At 40.7% G+C, this 20120-nt stretch overlaps 1 protein-coding gene across 4 annotated transcripts in view; it reads left to right on the forward strand.

The window, feature by feature from the left end:
* Positions 1-20120, forward strand: part of LOC134349403 (C-terminal-binding protein 1-like) — a 155350-nt gene that overhangs the window by 108462 nt on the left and 26768 nt on the right. For all 4 annotated transcript variants that reach the window (XM_063053656.1, XM_063053657.1, XM_063053660.1 and 1 more), the window contains 4 exons: positions 6439-6583; positions 10082-10288; positions 17668-17882; positions 18958-19088. In XM_063053656.1, the coding sequence (XP_062909726.1) occupies positions 6439-6583; positions 10082-10288; positions 17668-17882; positions 18958-19088 (698 nt within the window). The remainder of the gene's footprint in view (positions 1-6438; positions 6584-10081; positions 10289-17667; positions 17883-18957; positions 19089-20120) is intronic.

Here is a 20120-nt window from a genome sequence, read left to right on the forward strand (position 1 = left end):
CAATGTAAAGTGGTACATAGGGCTCATATGTCTAAAGACAAGCTCTCTCGGTGTTTTTTTTGCAGATATATCTCCTTATTGTGACAGATGTAATAATGGAGAGGCTTCATTAATTGATATGTTTTGGTCATGTTCGAGCCTTGAAAAGTATTGGAAAGATGTATTCCAAACTTTTTCTGTACTTTTTAAAGTTAATTTTAAGTCCAATCCTTTGACTGCCTTATTTGGTATTGTTGAGGAAAGAGCTATAATTTTGGAGCCTTCTCATTTGCGGGTACTGGCTTTTATTCCTCTCATGGCTAGGAGGGCCATCTTGCTGAAATGGAAGGAGGTTGCCCCTCCTACACATGCTCAATGGTTATGCAATGTTATGTCATGTTTAAATTTAGAGAAGATTCGTTGTTCGATTTCTGATTCTAATCAAGATTTTCAAATGCTATGGGGACCCTCCCTGAACTATTTTGAAAATCTTTGAATTGTTATTGTTATTAAAATATAGATCTGGGCTATTATTATAAAACACTATATGGTAAAGTACTCTTTTTTTTTTAATGTGCTGCTGCCACAAAACTCATTTCATGACATGCCTGGTAGGCAGCTGTCAATCCCAGGGGATCATGGGTTTGTGCCTCTGGTGGACTGTGTCCTCTCCAGGACGCAAGACTGGGCAGGAAGATTTGAAGAGCTGGCTGTTGCCCATGTGGCGGGTTCCCCCTCTCCACGTCACTGACGTAGTCCAAGGGAGGGGCAAGTGCTGATACAGCTTGGCACCAGTGTCATCGCAGAGTTTACCAGAGTGAAGTTGTGAACAATATCAAACTGCCTTAGGGACCCGGCTCTGGATTTTTCCATCGGAGTTTACTCCCAAAGCCTTTCCCATGGGTGGGTATGGCCACAAGGCAGTGGAGGTTTAAAATCCTTGTTTTCCTTCTCCTCCATCCAATGTTAGATGTCAGATAAGCAGCATTAAATTCAACAAAGGAGTTTGTTATTGGTGAAATAAAGCTAGATATTTCAAAGCTAACTTGTGGGAACATGGTCAACTGTTTGTGGATGATCCCACAGAGTAAGCATGTGTGTATGAAATGAAGGGAGCAAAAGATAATCTTGGAAACACCTGAGGTAAGGAGGCAAAAATGGGGTAAATAGATCATTGCAAGTGATTTGTTGGCTAAGATTAGATAAATAAAATTCACTCCACTAAAAGTAAGGATGTGTGGATACATCATTGAAAGATGTATGTCAGAACAAGATAGTATGTTCAACACTTACAAAGACTAAAAATGTTGAGGAAGAATGATGCATAATGACACAATCACCTGGTACATATTTTTAGAAAGGATGGGAGGCTTAAGATGCAGTAGTATAAGCGTCTAGCGCACGCTTCACAGCACCAGCTGTAAGATTGGTGTTCGGTTTTCGCTGTTGTCTGTACGGAGTTTGTACATTTTCCTCATGACTACGTGGGTTTCCTCAGTGTTCCCACATTCCAAAGAGGTACAATTAGGGTTATTGAGTTTTGGGCATGCTGTGTTGGCATGGGAAGTAGGGTTGCCCAGCACAACCCTCACTGATTGACACAACTGATGCATTTCACTGTATGTTTTAATGTACATGTGACAAATAATGCTAATTTTTATTTTAAAGGTAATAATTGAGTACCAAAGATTCAAAGATGTACCAAACAAGCAGCCATTTAGCATGCTAAGATAGTAGGCCTGTGCTTAATGCCAGTGAACCATGATCATTTCTAATATGTCATCAGTTTAAAATGTTAATTATGTCTCTCTCTCAACAAGTGTTATCTGGCTTAACATTCTGGCATACAGTCGGCCCTCCTTATCCACGAGGGATTGGTTCCAGGACCCCTCGCGGATACCAACAAAGCGTGGATGCTCAAGTCCCTTATTCAACCTGTCTAAATGCGGTGGACCTTAGGACCCAGCGGAACCCCGGACCTTATTTAACCTGTCTCAGTGCAGTGGACATTAGGATCCGGCAGTGGAGCTCTGAATCCGCAGTGTTTCTGTTCACGAAAATAATCACGATCGTGATTTAGAATAAAAGTGGAAATAATAAGGCGATCGGAAAGAGGTGAAATGCCATCGGTCATTGGAAAAGTGTTAGGCTGCAGTCGGTCAGCGATCGGAACAATTTTAAAGGATAAAGTGAGAAAAGCCCTGCCCCGATTAAAGCTACAATTATTTTTTAAGCGACGCAGTGGTTTAATTTTTGGGTTTTGATCCTTCACATCAACCCAGCCGGGATGGAGAGTGCTCGGGAGCAGTCTGTCACTGGATCGAACTTGGGAATTTCCGTTCCTGAGCCCGGCGCTGAAACATACTTTTCTTAAGTGTTTTATATTCATAGAAAGGTAAAATATATACTATATACTAAGACAGGACGCTAAATAATACCAGATGTATCTGTTCTGATTTAGTAAGGTAACTTCCGTTTTTTTTCTGATCCTGATCCACGATAACCTACGCACATCCTCCTGTATACTTTAAATCATCTCTAGATAACCTATAATACCTAATATAATGTAAATGCTATGTAAAATAGTTGTTATACTGCATTGTTTAGGGAATAATGACAAGAAAAAAGTCTGTACATGCCCGAACAACAAGTGCTGGAAGAACACTTCCGGGTTTTCTCGATTTGCGGTTGGTTGAATTCGCACATGCGGAACTCGTGGATAAGGAGGGCTGACTGTAGATTTTTGCTCTCTGCATCTGGATTATTTTGTGATAGTACAAAATCAGTATTGACTGGGTTTTCATTTTAACATTCAAGATGATTGCCAATACCTTCAAATTCTTCGTAGTTCTTAAAATGAAGTAGTGAAATCGTTTAATGTTCACACTCAGTCATTTCTGACATCTTCAAACCTAAATGCTTGAAACTACAGTGATCAAAACAATTTGGAATTGTCTTGCTGCTTATTTCTTGCCAACTACCAATAACAAAAATCTCTGCTTTTTGAACAGAAACACATGCAACTGACACTATTTTAAAAACTGTTCACTCTAAGCACAGTGTAGCATCTAATGGCCAAACACGTGCTTGTGGTTGGCAATAGTTAGAATCAGTTCAGCAGTAATCTTTTACCCCATTTAAGCAACTTAACGTCCCAAATAAATTAAGGGGATCCCAGCAATTTTCTCAATTAGATTTTGTTCTTTAAGTGTTGTCTCAAATTAACCAGAATCTGCTACTTAAATGTAATAGTGGGTTTGTTTATAAAAGCCAAAAATGCCAGAGGCAGGAAACCTGAAATAAAAACAGAAAATTCTGGAAGTATGTCCCAAGTCAGGTGACATGTGAAGAGAAAGATAAAGATTTTTAGGCACCAAGGTAGTGTAGCATTTAGGTGACGCCAGTACAGCTCGGAGCGTTCCTGTGTTCAGAGTTCAATTCTGTACAAAGTGTGTACATCTTCTCCATGGAATCCATGGATTTTCCCAGGGTGTTCTGGTTTCCTCCCACAAAGACATATCAGGTAAGTTAATTGGCCATTGTAAATTGTCCTGTGATTAGTTTAGGGTTAATTGAGTTTGTCAAGGGTGCTGGGCCGGCATGACGCGATGTGCCAGAAGGGCCGCACTGTATTGCTGAAAAGAAATTTTCAAGGTGAGTAACCTTTTATGGCAACTTGACATGGAAGATGGATATAAGAGGAACCATATTTCTATTGAAGGTGGTTGAAGAAGAGGTGAGAAACCCATGGATAAGGACAGAATATATTTTAGAAGCATTTGTGTGAAAGTTGTTAACAGAACAGATATGATAGAGTTGGAGGAAGTGGAATGGAGTCCTTGGGAAGGGAAGGGTAACTGAGATTGGGAATTTGAGGGTAATGTGAAAATGGGCAACAAAGAAGAAATGGTTCACCTCCTTTAGGCATAGAAAGCAGAACAAATACAGTTATTGTACTTGGGGAAAGTAGGGGAGAAATATAAGATTGATTTATCCAGTTAAAGTTAAGCTGTATTTGACACACCTACATTGAAACATCAAAATATGGTGAAATGATTTGTTTGTGTCAATGACCAACACATTTCAAGGCTGTGTGGGGGCAGCTGCAAGTGCCGCCATTCTTCTGGCACCAGTATAGCATGCCCACAGCTCGTAACCTTAACTTGTACATCTTTAGAATGTGGGAGGAAACCAGAGTACCTGGAGGAAACACTTGTATTCACAGGAAGAACATACAAATTCCTTACAGATGGTAGCGGGAATTGAATCCGAATGGTGATCGCTACCGCTGTAAAGTGTTGCACTAACTGCTACCTCACTGTGGCACCCCAGTTACATGAAAACTAAATACTGAATGACTCACCACTAGTGTGAAGTATTGGATAAAGTTCTCAGGGTCTGCACTGGAAACAAAGGCTGGAATGGATGAAAGAAGAGCTTGGTGTTGCACTTTTATAGATACACGTACATAATGGACATGCTCTCCAAAATGGGGTTATTTCTACCCAACATGTAGTATGGGGCCCAGTCCATGGATGGAGAATGCACAGTGCTTCCTGAATAAATGTGCACTGCACCCTCTTCTATTGTTGATGCTTGTTTTGCATTAATCTTTCTGCTCATGGGAAAAAATGAGTTTAAAAGCGGTGATTACCTGGCCAGAGACACATTCTGGTCAAAGCTTTCCTGTACCATCCCATCTGTCAGCTAGTCTCTCGGTCTTTGCATGGATTGATGCACAACTACAACCAACTTGAACTGGTCTTGGGGGCCAGACTATGTTCTGTGGCAGCTGGTTTTACAAATTGTTTCTTTTTATGTTATATTACCTGAAAATTCTGGAAATGTTGTTTGAAGAACTGGGGGAGGTATGTGGGTATGGTAAAGATAAACTATGGCCCTTATCCCCACAGTCAACAAAGACCTCTCTAGTTCAGCTCAGAATCTCCATATGCAAAACCCCAAGAAAAGATGAATAAAACATAACAAAGCCCTTATTCTTAAGGCTGCCTTTTACTGTAGCTGTATCAAGTTTTGCTTGAACCTGGGTATAGTAATATCAAATGTCACTACATATAAAGGTTCCGTCTCACTGTAGTGTCACAAAATGGATTTGGCCATACTTCCTCGAGTTGGACTATAGCATTTAATTTATGTATAGAAGAAATATTTTTTATCCACTTTATCCAGAAGAATTATTCTTATCACAAATCAATCAGGCAATACTCTTTTTTAAAAAAAAAATTGACACCAGGAAAAGATAGTAGATCTTTTCTGATTTCCTGAACAAATTATTAATCATTTGGTAAAGTGCTTTGTTAGTGGAACTGTTGATCTAATGCTAAGACATTAGACCTGACAAATCTTTTGTGTACTTTTGGAATTTTGGCAGCAACTCCATGTTGTCCATTTGACAGCTTTACTTGGAAATAAGATGGTGATCTTTCTCAAATGTGTTTTGTCGGGTAGGTCTGGAAAATGATGAAAGCACATTAGTCAAGATTCATCCCAAACAGCTGCAAAATACAGGACTCTGCTTTACGGGCAGTTTCTAAGGAGATGAATTTGTAACAAATATTAACTGCAGCTGGAGAATCGTCAGCTTGAAAGCGTCCCTCTGGTCTGCATGAGACTTGCTAGTTGTTCAGTGCAGAGCGTTATCCAAGACTTGGTGTTGCCAGTGCCCTTGCTGCAGATCCAAGCCAAATGCTGGGGTATGCACTGAAACTAGGTGCAAGCATTGTGAAGGCTGATTTAGGGAAGGGCTACGGTTTAATCGTGTACTTCCTGTGAACACAGAAGCTGAAATAAAAAAAGACAAGATCTATTTGCTTGAACTGTATATGAATGCTGACTGCTGCTAAGCTAACATTTAAGTGATCAGTACAACATGACTTGTGATGAAAATGTTAACTTGAATGTTTTGTTTGTGTTTGAATCTTTCATGGATTAAAATATATTTTTGAAGTAAAAGAACTATTGCAGATGAGCATTGTGTTTATGGAAGGAGTTATTCCGGAAGTGACCTTGGAATTCCATACACCATAAACTGATGCTTTTTTAGGTGCTTGTAAATCATACAACATAAGCTGTGGTTCCAAAATAATGAAACAACATTGTCTATTATGTTTTACGTTTGATCTCTATGTGCATGTATAGTCTTGGAAAGCATATTTAACCCACCCATAATATGCTGTAAAGTTTGATAGGGTAATGCAAAAAAGGTTTGCATTGTTCATATTCATTTAGCTTATAAGAGACCTTGATGTGTTGCTATGTGATTTAAACCCTTTATTTTAGAAATTGCATGATTTAAAATCACATACCATTGTGTTGTGTAACCTTTTTCAGAAAATTGAATGAAGTGACCTTTGAACACTTCATCTGCCAAATTGTTATGCTCACTTGTATATGTGAAGAAAATAACAATCAAGCTGATGAGGTTTTCTTTTAAAATAGGTATTGAATGAAGCGGTAGGTGCCCTAATGTACCATACCATTACATTAACACGGGAAGACCTTGAGAAATTCAAAGCACTTCGAATTATCGTCAGGATTGGCAGCGGTTATGACAATGTCGACATCAAATCTGCAGCAGACTTGGGTAAGTGTTGGGGCTGGCCTTTATTCTTGAGAGCCACTAGGTAATACTGAATTAAATCTATTTCCCAGAACTATGTAATTGCTGGTATAATGACACTTTCTGATTGTGTGGAAACCTTGTTATACATAAATTAACTGAATAAATCTGAGGATTTCCAAGTAGCAAATTTTAATCGTTTGTTGAATATTTTAATTAAAATTTATTGTGGAACACAAGTAGGCTGCTTACAACTAACTACAGATTCTCTGAAGCTATATACAGTACTTGCTTATACAATGTTCTGGTATGCTTTTGAAATGGTGAGCTGGAGTCTTTCATTGCTTGTTTTAGCTAAGTGGATTCCAGTTGTCAGTGAGTTGTGAAGGCACTGTCAACAGAACAGAATATGGAAAGTTCCTCCACATTCTAATTTCAATTGAATATATTTGCTGTGTTCATTCACAACTCATCCTTAAAGTCATGCTTCTAAGTGCTAACTAATATTTATGCCATGAAAATGTCAGAGAATAACCAAATCCAACAAAGAATAATCAACCACCTAGCCCTGCTATTTAGCAGAATTGCCTTTGTATTCTCCATCATCAGTGTCCTGGGAATCACCAATGACCAGAAATTAAAGTGTGCTAGCCGTACAAATATTATGGTGACAAATGCCACAAATACTGTTGCCTGTCATGGACACCCCGAAGTCTTTTTAGAATGGACAAATCAAGAGTGTGGTGGAATCTTGCCCAACAGTGCTTGGTACCATATAGCACATTCCTGCAAGATGTTATGATGTCTTTCTTTTTGGAGAAGTATACAAGCAGAAGTTGAGACTACTACTTTGCATCCTCTGCCTTTTCCTTCCTCTAGCTTCCCCAGCCTAGATATTTGTCCCCAATAAGCCTAGACAGCAGTATCAATGGCAGTCTGAGAGTAAATTGCAGTGAAACAGACCACTCCTAAACTGATCAGCTGGTACCTTTTCCTTCAATGTGGTGTAACCTTAGCAGTGAGTGTAACCAAGTTGTGGAATCCCTAGAAACCAAGGGAACACCTTGGAAATTGGATAAATGTAGGAAACTGAACTAAATCCCAGCTCCTGAACGGATAGACTAGTATCTGCCCCTCCCAGGCCGTGCCATACAAAACAAGGAAAAAGGAAAGGTGCGTCACATCCGGAGTTTCTCCGGTTAGTGGACGATTTCTCTCCATGCCTCTCTGACATAGTGGGGAATTGCATACGAGGCAAGTTACAGCAGTGTTTTGCCATTGCCTTCTGCCGAGTGAGTTTCCAAAGAGTTCACCAGCTCGTAACTCAGCACAGATGGAAAGCATGCAGGGGAGCCGGCTGGCTGGTTTCGAACCCGGGACCTTTCGTCCCGAAGTCCGACGCTGATGCCACTACGCCACCAGCCAGGTCCACAAAACAAGAACAACTGAAATTGAGATCCTGAGCATTGTAGTAGTATAAGTTACAGAGATGGATGCAAATTGACAAAGGAATTGGATCTCTCTTAGGAATTTAAATTAACACAACTAACACACACACACAATGCTGGAGGAACTCGGCAAGTCAGGCAATCTCTATGGAGGGGAATGATCAGTTGGCTTTTTGGGCTGAGACCCTTCATAGGACTGAAGAGGAAGGGCACAGAAACCAGAATATGGTCGGGGGGGGTGCGAAAGGAATATAAGGTGGCAGGCAATAAGTGGGATAAGGGGAAGGGGAGTGTGGGTGAGGGAGGAGGGTGAAGTAAGAAGCTGGGCAGTGATAGGTGGAAGAAATAAGGGGCTGAAGAAGGAATCTAATAGGAGAGGACAGTGGATTTTGGAAGAAAGAATGAGGAAGGGAACCAGAGGGAGGTGATGAGCAGGTGAGAAGAGAAGGGGTGAGACGGTAACCAGAATGGAGTACAGAAAAAGAGAGGAGGGAAGGGGGAGAAATGACCAGAAGTTAGGGAAATCAATGCTCATGCTATCGGGTTAAAGGCTACCCAGAGGGAATATGAAGTGTTACTCCTCCAGTCTGAGTTTGGCCGCATCATGGCAATAGAGGCAGCTCAGAATGGGAAGTCAAATTGAAATGGGTAGCCACAGAGATCCTGTTTTTTTTGCAGCAGACAGAATGAGTGTTTTCAATAAAGTGGTCCCCCAATCTGCAATAGGTCTCAGCGATGTAGGAGAGGCCACAATGGGAGCATCGGATACAATAGATAACTCTGCCAGACTCGCAGGTGAAGTAATGCCTGACCCAGAAGGACTGTTTGGGGCATTGATTGGTGGTGAGGGAGGTGTAGGGACAGGGGTAAGTGCCAGTAAGGAGATCAGTGGGGCTGGATAAGTGTACAAGGGAGTCACATAGAGATCGATTCCTATGGAAAGTAATACACGTGGGAAGGGAAGGACAAGCTTAGTGGTGGGATCCCATTAGACATGGCGTAAGTTATGAAGAATGATGTGCTAGATATAGAGGCTTCTGGGTTGATAGGTAAGGACAAGAGGAACCCTGTCCCTTTTATGACACTGGGAGGATGGGTGAGGGCAGATGTGTGGGAAATAGAGGTATTGGTGAGGCCAGCAGTAATGGTATGAGAAGGGAAACCCTGTTCTTTGGGGTGGGGGTGGGGTAAAAAAAAAGCACTTCTCAAATGTTCTAGAATTGAAAGCTTCTTCCTAAGAACAGATGTGATGGAGAAAGGAGAACTGAATGAATGGAATAGCATTTTACACGTGACAAGGTAGGAGGCAGTATTGTCAAGATAACTTAGTCTTTGGGTTTGTAAAAGATGTCAGTGGATAGTCTGTCTCCAGAAAAGGAGGCAGAGATTGTGGAAAGAGAGAAGTGTCAGAGTTGGACCAAGTAAATTTAAGAGCAAGGTGGAAATTGGAAGCAAAGTTGATGAAGTTGACAGGTTCAGCATGGATGCAGGAAGCAACACCAATGCAGTCATCAATGTAGTACAGAAAGAGTTGGGAGTATTACCAGTGTCTACTTACAGCACGGACTGCTCCACATAGCCAACGAAAAGGCAGGCATTGCTGGGGCCCATGCGGGTACCCATGAGTGCGCTTTGGGCTCAAGGAAAGTGGGAGTGGCAAAAAGAAAAACTTGAAGGTGAGAACCAATTCTCCCAGATGAGAAGGGTAGTAGTTGGAGATCTGGTTAGATCTGTTGCCCAGAATGAAGTGGAGAGCTTTAAGCCTTCTTGATCGGGTGGGGGGGGGGGCGCTGGAGAATGGGTATGTTTAGGAACTGGATGTCTGTCATGAAATAAAAGGTGGTTTGAGCCAGTGAACTGAAAGTGATTCAATTGATGAGTTTTAAATTGCATCATTAGAGATTGAGGCAAAGTGCTTTCCTTTGCATCTGTCAAAACTGCTAAAACTGTTTACCAATGCATGTGAAACTGATTATTTTGCCATTTTGTTCAGTTCAAATGAACAAAATTCTAAAATGAATAGCCCTGCTATTTAGTGGCGATGGTTGAATCACAAATACTTTCTGTTTAACAGGGATTGCCGTTTGTAACATTCCCTCATCATCAGTAGAAGAAACAGCAGATTCGGCGTTGTGTCACATATTAAACCTTTACAGGCGGTCAACGTGGCTCCATCAAGCCTTGCGAGAGGGTACAAGAGTGTCAAGTGTTGAGCAGATCCGAGAAGTAGCAGCTGGAGCAGCTCGAATCCGTGGAGAAACTCTGGGCATCATTGGACTGGGTATGTTTGTCAGATGGTGTATAATCCTAAGAGCTCCATGTCTTCCTCACTTTCTGTTTTTCTAATGGAGTGCATCAATTCAATGAAAGCTCCAGAAGATTGTGAGTTCAAATCTCACTCCAGCACTTTGAGTTTAAAACTTGGGCAGCTACTCCACTGCAGTCAACAAAAAATGTTGAAGCAGAGAAAGAGCTATCCTTTTCTTCCCTCCTTCCCTCCTTCCCTCCCAAATTGGAGCTTCACCAACCCATGAAAAGTATTTGTATTATACTTTGAAAAAAGGGGATTTTATGTTTTGTCCAGGCCATTTTTTTTTTTCTTGCTTGGTCAACACACTATAGAGTAGGTTATCTGCTGGTAAATTTGAGTTTAATTCACTGCCATATCACAGTAACTATAATTGTAAGTACGCCAGGATGCCATGAAGAAGTGAACAGTGATAAATGCAACTTATTTTTTTAAAATCAAAGTTACTTTGCTAGCTTAGCAGTCTGAGGCTAAAAGCAGGCTTCAGTTATACCAGTGCCCAAGAAGAATATGGTAACCTTTCTCAATGACCTTTGTCCAGTAGCACTAACGACCACTGTGAAGTGCCTTGAGAGGTTCATGATGAAACGTATCAACTCTTGCCTGAGGACAGACTTCGGATCTGCTCCATTTTGCCTACCATCACAACAGGTCTACATTTCATTGGTGCCATTTCATTGGCTTTTCACTCAATGCTGGAACATCTAGACGGTGACAATGCATACATCAGGATGCTCTTTATTGACTACAGCTCTGCATTCAAAACCACCATCCCCTAAAAGCTAATCAATAACTCCTCGTGTAACTGGATCCTCAATTTCCTCACTTGCATACCCTAGTCATCTCCACAATCTCCATCAGCACATGTGCACCACATGGGCGTGTGCTTAGCCCCCTGCTCTATTTGCTTTATACTAATGACTAAGGCTAAGCTCAGTTCCAATGCCATATTCGGGTTTGCTGATGACACCACTGTCATTGGCTGAATCGATGATCATGATGAATCAGCATATAGGTGGAAGATTGAAAATCTGGCTGAATTGTGCCTCAGCAATAACCTCTCACTCAATATCAGCAAAATCCGAGCTGATTATTGACTACAGGAAGAGGAAACTAGAGGTCTATAAGGCAAGTCTCATCGAGGGATCAGAGGTGAAGAAGATACAACTTTAAATTCCTCAGTGTTATTTCACAAGATCCCTCCAGCATATAAGTGCCATTACAAAGAAGCCATGGCAATGCCTCTACTTTCATAGAAGTTTGAAAAGATCTGGCATGTCATCTAAAACTTTGACAAACTTGTATTGATGCGTAATGGAGTGTATACTGACTGGTTGCATCATGGCTTGCTGTGGAAACACCAATGCCTTTGAACAGAAAAGCTGGCAAAAAGTAGTGGATGTGGCCTAATTCAGGAGGTACAGAAGCCTCAGGACCCACACCACCAGGTTCAGGAACAGTTTTTACTCCTCAACCATCAGGCTCTTGAACCAGTGTGGATAACTTTACTCTCCCCAACACTGAACTGTTCCCACAACCTAGGGACTCACTTTCAAGGCCTCTTCTCTTGTTCTCCATTTATTGTTTATTTATTTATCATTATTTTAGGGCTTTTTTGGTATTAATCTATCATCCTTTACACATTGTTTGTGTGTGGTTTTCATTAATTCTGCTGTTTCTTTGTATTTACTGTGCAAGAAAATAAATCTCGGGTTTGGTATATGGTGATGTGTACTTTGATAATAAATTTACTTCGAGCTTGGAACTTTAACATATGCTGGCAACTGTTACTTTTCTAGACATTAAGATTTAACAAATAGAAAGTTCTGCTTTAAGGAATTCAGATGTCGTTGGTTGGCTCAACATTTATTGAGCATGCCTGAAAGAATGGCTTCTTGGCTCACTTCGGGGACCAGTTAAGAACCAACACATTCCTCTATTCTAGGAGAAAAGGATGACCAACTTCCTTCCCAGCAAAAATGGAGTGTTACAGCATTCCTCACTCAAAATTCGTAGAAATTTACTGTACGGCACAGAAAGGATTCTGTTTTATCTTTGTTGCAACTGAGGAAGTAATTATTTGGGCTAATCCCATTTCTAAGATCTTTGGTTCTCATCACAGGTGGTTGTTTTTCATGTTGTTGACATGTGTCCTTTAAATTTTGTGTGCTTCTGCCTGCTTTATAATTTCATGAAGCTAGTTTCATTTGCACTGCACGTTTTGTTTTTCTGTTTTTAATTGAAATTTAAATTTCTTAGAATTGACTCTTTGCAAAGAAAAATAGACCATTCCTTACTACCTGCCTGGGGTTAGATCAGTGAATCTTGCCTCTTAATCACAGTTCTGTCCTAGTAACATCCTCTTAAATTTCTTCAATTTCCTAGTACTATTGCATTTAGCTGTAACCTGAACAGCAAGTAATTACAGTTTAATCTGTAGCCCCCCGTTGCTCTTGCGTTCTATCTCTAAGCCTAATGACTCAAATGCCATTTTAGCCATTTTATCAATCTGTAATTTCTGGTCGGTTGCCAGTAACTGGTGGTGTTCCACATGGGTCATTGTTGGGACTGCTTTTCATGTTGTATGTCATTGATCTGGATGACAGAATTAATGGCTTTGTGGCCTAGTTTGCAGACCATACAAAGATAGGTGGAGGTGCAGGCTGTGTTGAGGTGGGTAGCAGGAAGTTTGCAGAATTTAGTCAGATTATGCATAGAAGTGGCAGATAGAATGCAGTTCAGATAAGTGTATGGTCATGCACTTTGGAGAAGGAATAAAGTTGTAGACTATATTCTAAACAGGGACCAAATTTAGAAATCGGAAGTACAAAGGGACTTGAGTCTTAGTGGAGGACTCCCTAAACGTTAACTTGCTGTTGATGGGAAGGCAAATGCAATGCTAGCACCTATTTTGAGGGGACTGGAATATAAATGCAAGGATGTAATGCTGAGACTTTATAAGGCATTGGCCAGACCACATTTGGAGTGTTTTGAGCAGATTTGGGCTGAAATTGAAAGGGGTTCAGAGGAGGTTCACAAAAATGATCTTAGGAATGAAGGGGTTAACATATGAGTAATGTTTGTCTTTGTGGGTCTATACTTGCTGGAGTTTAGAAAAATGAGACATTATCTCATTGAACCCTATCAAATACAGGTTTCCCCTGCTATCCGAAGGTAGAGCGTTCCTATAAAGCGGTTTGTAAGCCGGAATGTCGTAAAGTGAATAAGCAATTACCATTTATTAATATGGGAAAAATGTTGAGTGTTCCCAGACCCAAAAAAAACCTACAACGTCATGCCAAGTAACACATAAAATCTAAAATAACAGTAACATATAGTAAAAGCAGGAATGATCTGATAAATACACAGCCTATATAAAGTAGAAGTGCTTTTCTGCAATTATCGAAGCCCTGTCTAGAGCAATGAAAATCTTGCGCAATTGCTGTCGGCGCAAGCACTCTCGGCAGAAACACTCTCTCTCCAGTAACCTTTAAGCTATGAAGCTGCCAAATCAACCAAATAACACAAAAATACACAGCCTATATAAAGTAGAAATAATGTATGTACAGTGTAGTTTCACTTAACCGAAATTGGGAAGACAGCAAGCACACTGATGATGGTGTGTTAGGCTGAGTCGTCGGAGGTTGAGGTGGGGGGAGGTAGAGGAGACTGGGGTATCATCCCTTTGTCGTCTGTTTCCATCAGGGCAGGCAGGTCACCTCCTTCTATGTCTGTCTGCCTCGATGTCGAAGGTTGAGTTTCGTTGTCTGCTGTGGCTGATGTGGAAGGCTTGAAAAACGACAGTATGCTTGACTGCTAGCCTTGCGCATTTTTCTATTATACAGTTCTTTGTAAGCGCTCAAACTATCCTGCAAATACGCCCTAAACCTACGTACCCTTTCAAAATTAGTCATACTTTCCTGCAATCATTGCAGCATTGTCAATCGCAGTGAAAATCTCACGCAATTGCTTCACCTTCAGTTCCTGGACGACTTCATTTTCGCTACTGCGTTTGGTTTCGATTGTTGTCCTTTCCTCTTGCAATTGCATCAGCTCTTCATCTGTCAGTTCTTGGTCATGGGATGCCAAAACCTCTTCAACATCATCTTCGTCAACTTCCACAAACACAGCCTCCTTAGCCAAGCTCACTATTGCCGTATTTATTGTTGATGGTTCGAAGCCTTTTAAATGGTCCACTGCTTCGGGACATAGTTTCCTCCAAATGCCATTTCTCATTGAGACTGTTAGCCTATCGAGAGCATCTCCAATGTTGGCGATTGCCAATTTTATATTGTAGTCTTTCCAGATCGCTCGCAAAGATGCTTCGGAGTTGCCCTCTCTGTCAATGGCACTTACAATAAAACACATCACATTTTGCGTATAGTAACCCTTAATTGGGGCTATTAGGCCTTGGTCACACGGCTGCAGCAACGATGTCGTATTCGGCAGTAAGAACGCAACACGAATGTTACTGCCATACTCGGTAATGTCAGGTGGATGAGCAGCACAATTATCGACAATCACAAGACACCCATTATCGAGGTTATTTTCTCTACAGTATTTTTCAACAAAAGGACTAACGTATCCGCTCCTGTACTCAGGAATAAAAGCACTTCAGTATTCCAACTGCTTGGATGTGAACGGAACACAACGGGAAGTGTTTTCTTGTCAACGCCTTTAAGTGCCCTCGGATTTTCTGAATGATACACTAGTAGAGGTTTAAGGACAGCATCACCAGTGGCGTTAATGATAGGCATTATGGTAAACCTGTCCTTCAATGCCTTGTGTCCCTTAGCCTGCTTTTCTTCTTTCGAAATAAATGTCTTGCTCGGCAATTTTTTCCAATAAATTGTAGTTTCGTCACAATTAAACACTTGCTTATACAAATAACCACCTTCTGTAATTATTCAGTTCTGCTGGGAACTTTTCGGCAGCTTCAGTATCAGCTGAAGCACTCTCTCCAGTAAACGTTAAACTATGAAGCTGCCCTTGCCTCAGAAACTGATCAAACCACCCATGACTACCTTTAAATTCCACTTCCGCAACACTTTCATCACCATCGGCCAGTGCTTTCTGTTTCAGCTTATTAAAAAGACTGGCTGATTTCTCCTTAAGTACAAGATAACTTAACGGAACACCATGCTTTTTACACCCATCAATCCACTCAAGCAATAGACTTTCCATTTTATCCATTATTGGATGCTGACTAAGAGAGATCACTTTGCTACGAGCAGAACCAACAGTAAAATCGTCAGCTTTCAAAATTCTTTCTCTCTGCGTATAAATAGTGCGAATGGTGGACGCAGGCAAGTTCAACGCATGGACAATGTCCTTACTTCGTTCACCACGATCGAAACACTTAATTATGTCTAGTTTTACGCTAAGCGTGACACCCTTACGAGCTCTTTTGGGCTTTTCTGATACCTTCGAACTCATCTTGCTAATGGATGCACAAAATAAATTGAGATAAAGCATGTGTTTAAGAAATGGCGGCTAGAATGCAGTTCCAGGGAGGAGCTTGGCTGCTCAGGGCGTGCACTGCCTTTTTTCGTAACAGTGAAAACACCTTCTGTTAGCGAAAACAGGTAACTAATGTTGGTCCTTCGTAACAGCGAGGTTTCGTAAAGTGAATTTTTGAAAAGCGGGGGACACCTGTATTGAAAGGCGTAGGTAATGGATGAGGAGAGGGTATTCCAATAGTGGGAGAGTCCAGAACCAGAGGGTACAGCCTCGGAATACAAGAATGTCCCTTTAGAACAGAGAGAGCAGAAATTTCTTTGGCCTGAGGGTGGTGAATCTGCAATTCATTGCCACGGATAGCTTTGGAGGCCAAGTTATTGAGTATACTTAAAACAGAGGTTGATAGGTTCCTGATTAGTCAGAGTGTCAAAGATTACAGGGAGAAGGCAGAAGAATGTGGTTGAAAGGGATGATTATTCCGTCTATGATTAAATGGTGAAACAAACTCAATGAGCTGAATGGCCCAATTCTGCTCCTGTCTTATGGTCTTATAATGTTTCAATATATTACTTGGTATCCCACCACGCTTGTGTGTATTTTGACTTGTGCTAATGATTGGTTAATGATTTCAATTTTATCAATTGATTTCAGTTTGCCACTCAGTGTCTCCTTAACTGGTCCATTGTCCTCCTGCAATTTTTAAAATCCTTCATCACAATAAATTGCTCTGCCAAAATTGAGTTCTATTTCATATATAGCCATTTCTCCATTTGCAAACTGGTTGTGTCCTGTAAAACATTTTAGTTTATAAATCAAGGGCTGGGAGAATGCATTATGGGATTTTACTTCAGGTTTTTCTGCCTTGGGCTGAGAGTGGGACAAAATTTGTTTTGAGAAATGAATTCTTAAATCAAGGAAACAACCTAAAGAGTCATTAACAGCTTTGCACCAGGTTAGTGTGACACCATTGGTGTGAAACCTCTAAACTGCAGTAGCCACATTGGGCACCCTGATAGCAAAGCTGTTAGTGTAACGCTATTACAGCTTGGAGCGTTTCGGAGTTCAGTTCCAACGCTATTATGTAAGGGTCTCTGTACATCCTCCCAGTGGAAGGCGAGTGTTTTCCCCGGGTGCTCTCGTTTCCTGCCACAGTCCAAGATGTACTAGGTAGGTTAATTGGTCGTTGTAAATTGTCCTGTGATTAGGTTAGATTTAATTGAGGTTGCTGGAGTGGTGTGGCTCAAAGGGTCAGAAGGGCCTCCTTCACACTGTATCAATAAATAATAAGTAAAAGGCAAAATGCTGCAGGTGCTGGCCATCCATAACTTAAAAAAATGTGGGGATGCTCTGTAGGTGAAATAGCATCTGTAGGAAAAGGAAACAATTTGATTATGATCATGCTATCAAAAGCAGGACACATTACTGACCCAGCAGCACTTAAAATACCCACCACACTCCTGTGAGTGAGCCTGTAAGTGAAAGTAGATTATTTAATAGCAGGCATCAAGCATAAAGAAGGAAATTAAAAGACTCAAGAACATGCAAATTGTTAGAAGACTGAACAGGCTGGTAGAAAGAAAATGTCACAAATGAGTAGAACTAGATAAGGGTTCAGTGGCCTAAGTGTCTTAAAAAAAGAAATGTGGTTTTTGAGAAGGATGCAATGTCCTTGCCAGTGAGATATTCTGCTCAGTCAGTGTTGATTGGCTGGGCTCCTGCTGTTACATGATGCCAACCAGGATCAGTGGCTGAACCTCCCATAAATTCTCCTCTAGACAGATGTGGATTAATATTGGCACAGCCTGCTGAGTTCATTTCTTTCTACCTTGCTATTAAGTAGATTGTTATTCTTTTACTATAAACTGGAAAAAAATGCCTCCTCTCTCTTGCAGGCCGTATTGGTCAGGCAGTAGCTTTGCGGGCCAAAACCTTTGGATTCAATGTAATCTTCTATGATCCGTACCTGCCAGATGGAGTGGAGAAGTCGCTTGGTCTGCAGAGAATTAGCACCTTGCAGGATCTGCTGCTTCACAGTGACTGTGTGACCTTGCACTGTAGCCTAAATGAGCACAATCATCACCTCATCAATGACTTCACCATAAAGCAGGTATAGATGCCAGGGTCATGTGGGTCATTGCATTAGCACATCTCTCAAGTTTATTTCATTACACAATCCTTTTGGAGCTGTTTGCACTGTTTTAATAAAATATTTTTTAATCCATAAACTGATTAGATGGTGTTGCTTCCAGAAAGTTTATAATTTATTCTAAAGAAAGGGCATCACTCAAGGCAGCGTTCAATACTCAACTCTGAGTTATCTTGAATTGCAGAAAAAAAATTGTCTTTCATATTTAGAAGTTATAATTGGCCTACTTAATCCATTTAAAAGAGTAGATCAGAGTAAACCAGGTTAGTGTATGCTGAAACCTGAATCGTTTCTTTTCTTAATGGACATCAGTCAACCAATTAGGCTTTCACAGCAATCCAAAAGCTTTTTAATTAGTTCTACGGGTTTTTATTTTTTCCCGTTTGAATCAAAGTCTTGAACTGCCAAATTTCAAGTCCTTACTTCTCCAGTTACCAAATGAATCATGTAGATTATGAACATCCCTTATTTTATCCATAGTCTGCACAAATTAACTAACTTCTCATCAAGATAACACTATAAAGAGCTCTTAGCCACAAGGTATCCTTGACCACTAATATTACATTCCACATTATTATTCCTTAATGCGGTGAGTCATGATGTTTCTTAAAATAGGATAAATTGAAATTTGGTAATTGAGTAGTGAACTGATTTGAAAATAAGATAGATTGTAGTTAGCTAATTAAATAGCAGTTTAAATTATGAAGTGCATATTGCTCTCTGTTTACAATTAGTTCTCTGTGTGCTCTCAACATTATGAATAACACTTCTCTTACTGGCGTTCACTATCTGTTAGACGATAAATGTTTTGTGCCATTATATTCAGAAAGAATTTTACAGAAGGAAATTGAGCTATGTCTGGTTTAGGGATCTGTAGTTCATACATGATCAGCAAATCCAGATTCCAATATATTACTGTGTTTACCAACAATCGTTTATTGTATTGTTCATGAGCTATTTTACTTCTGATTATCATCATTGCTGTTCAGTTATTTGCTGATATTGTTGTTAATTGCATTATGAATCTGACTCTCAGATGCGTCAAGGCGCATTCCTGGTGAACACTGCACGAGGAGGACTGGTAGATGAAAAAGCATTGGCACAGGCACTGAAGGATGGACGGATACGGGGAGCAGCTTTGGATGTTCATGAATCAGAGCCTTTCAGGTGAGCTAGTTTGTAGATCAATATACAAAATGAGTAGGTAAATCTAACAAGTCAGGATAGTGTGAGCAGCAGTTTCAACTTCCTAAGTGTCAACATCTCAAGATCTATTTTGGGCACAACATATAGATACGGTTACAAAGAAGGCACAACAAGAGTTTAAGGAGAATTGGTATGTCACCAACCACACTCGCAAATTTCTACAGATGTACCGTGGAGAGCATTCTAACTGGTTGCATACCATCTGTTATGGAGGGGCCACTGCACAAGATTGAAAAAAGCTGCAGAAAGTTGTAAACTTTCATCATGACCACAGCATTCAGGTCACCTTCAAAAGGCAATATCTCAAAGAGGCGGCATCTCTTATTAGGGACTCCATCACCTGGGATATGCCCTCTTCTCATTGCTACCATCAAAGTGGAGGTAGAGGAACCTGAAGACATGCTCAACATTTCAGGAGCAGCTCCTTCCTCTCCACTGTCAGATTTCTGATTGGACAATGAACCTGTTAACACCTCAGTATTTTGTCCTTTCTTATTGAACCCCTTATTTAATTTATATTAGTTATATATACTATAATTTATAGTTTTTATTATTTTGTATTGCAATGTACTGCTGCCACAAAACAGCAAATCTCATGACACATGACAGTGATATCAAACCTGATTCTGTATATATTAAAGGGAAAGTCAGAAACACGACCTGGTCAGGCAGCATCTGTCAACAGAGACTTAGCATTTCAAATCAGTTTTCTTGTCAGAACATGGAGGAACCTTCACAAACTTCCACGGCCCCCAATGACCCTGTAATTTCATCTCTGAGGCCAACATGAGAGCATCCTTCAGGCGGGGAATCCCATGGAAAGCATCCTGTCCAGACGGTATACTGGGCTGAGTACTAAAGACCTGTGCAGATCAACTGGTTGGACAGTTCACCGATATCTTTAACCTCTCGCTTCAGCAATCTGAGTTCAAGCAGGCTTCAATTATATGTGGTATTCTGCCTCAATGACTGTCATCCAATAGCACTTCCATT

This window comes from Mobula hypostoma, chromosome 7, assembly GCF_963921235.1.
Source record: "Mobula hypostoma chromosome 7, sMobHyp1.1, whole genome shotgun sequence".
Taxonomy (NCBI): domain Eukaryota; kingdom Metazoa; phylum Chordata; class Chondrichthyes; order Myliobatiformes; family Myliobatidae; genus Mobula; species Mobula hypostoma.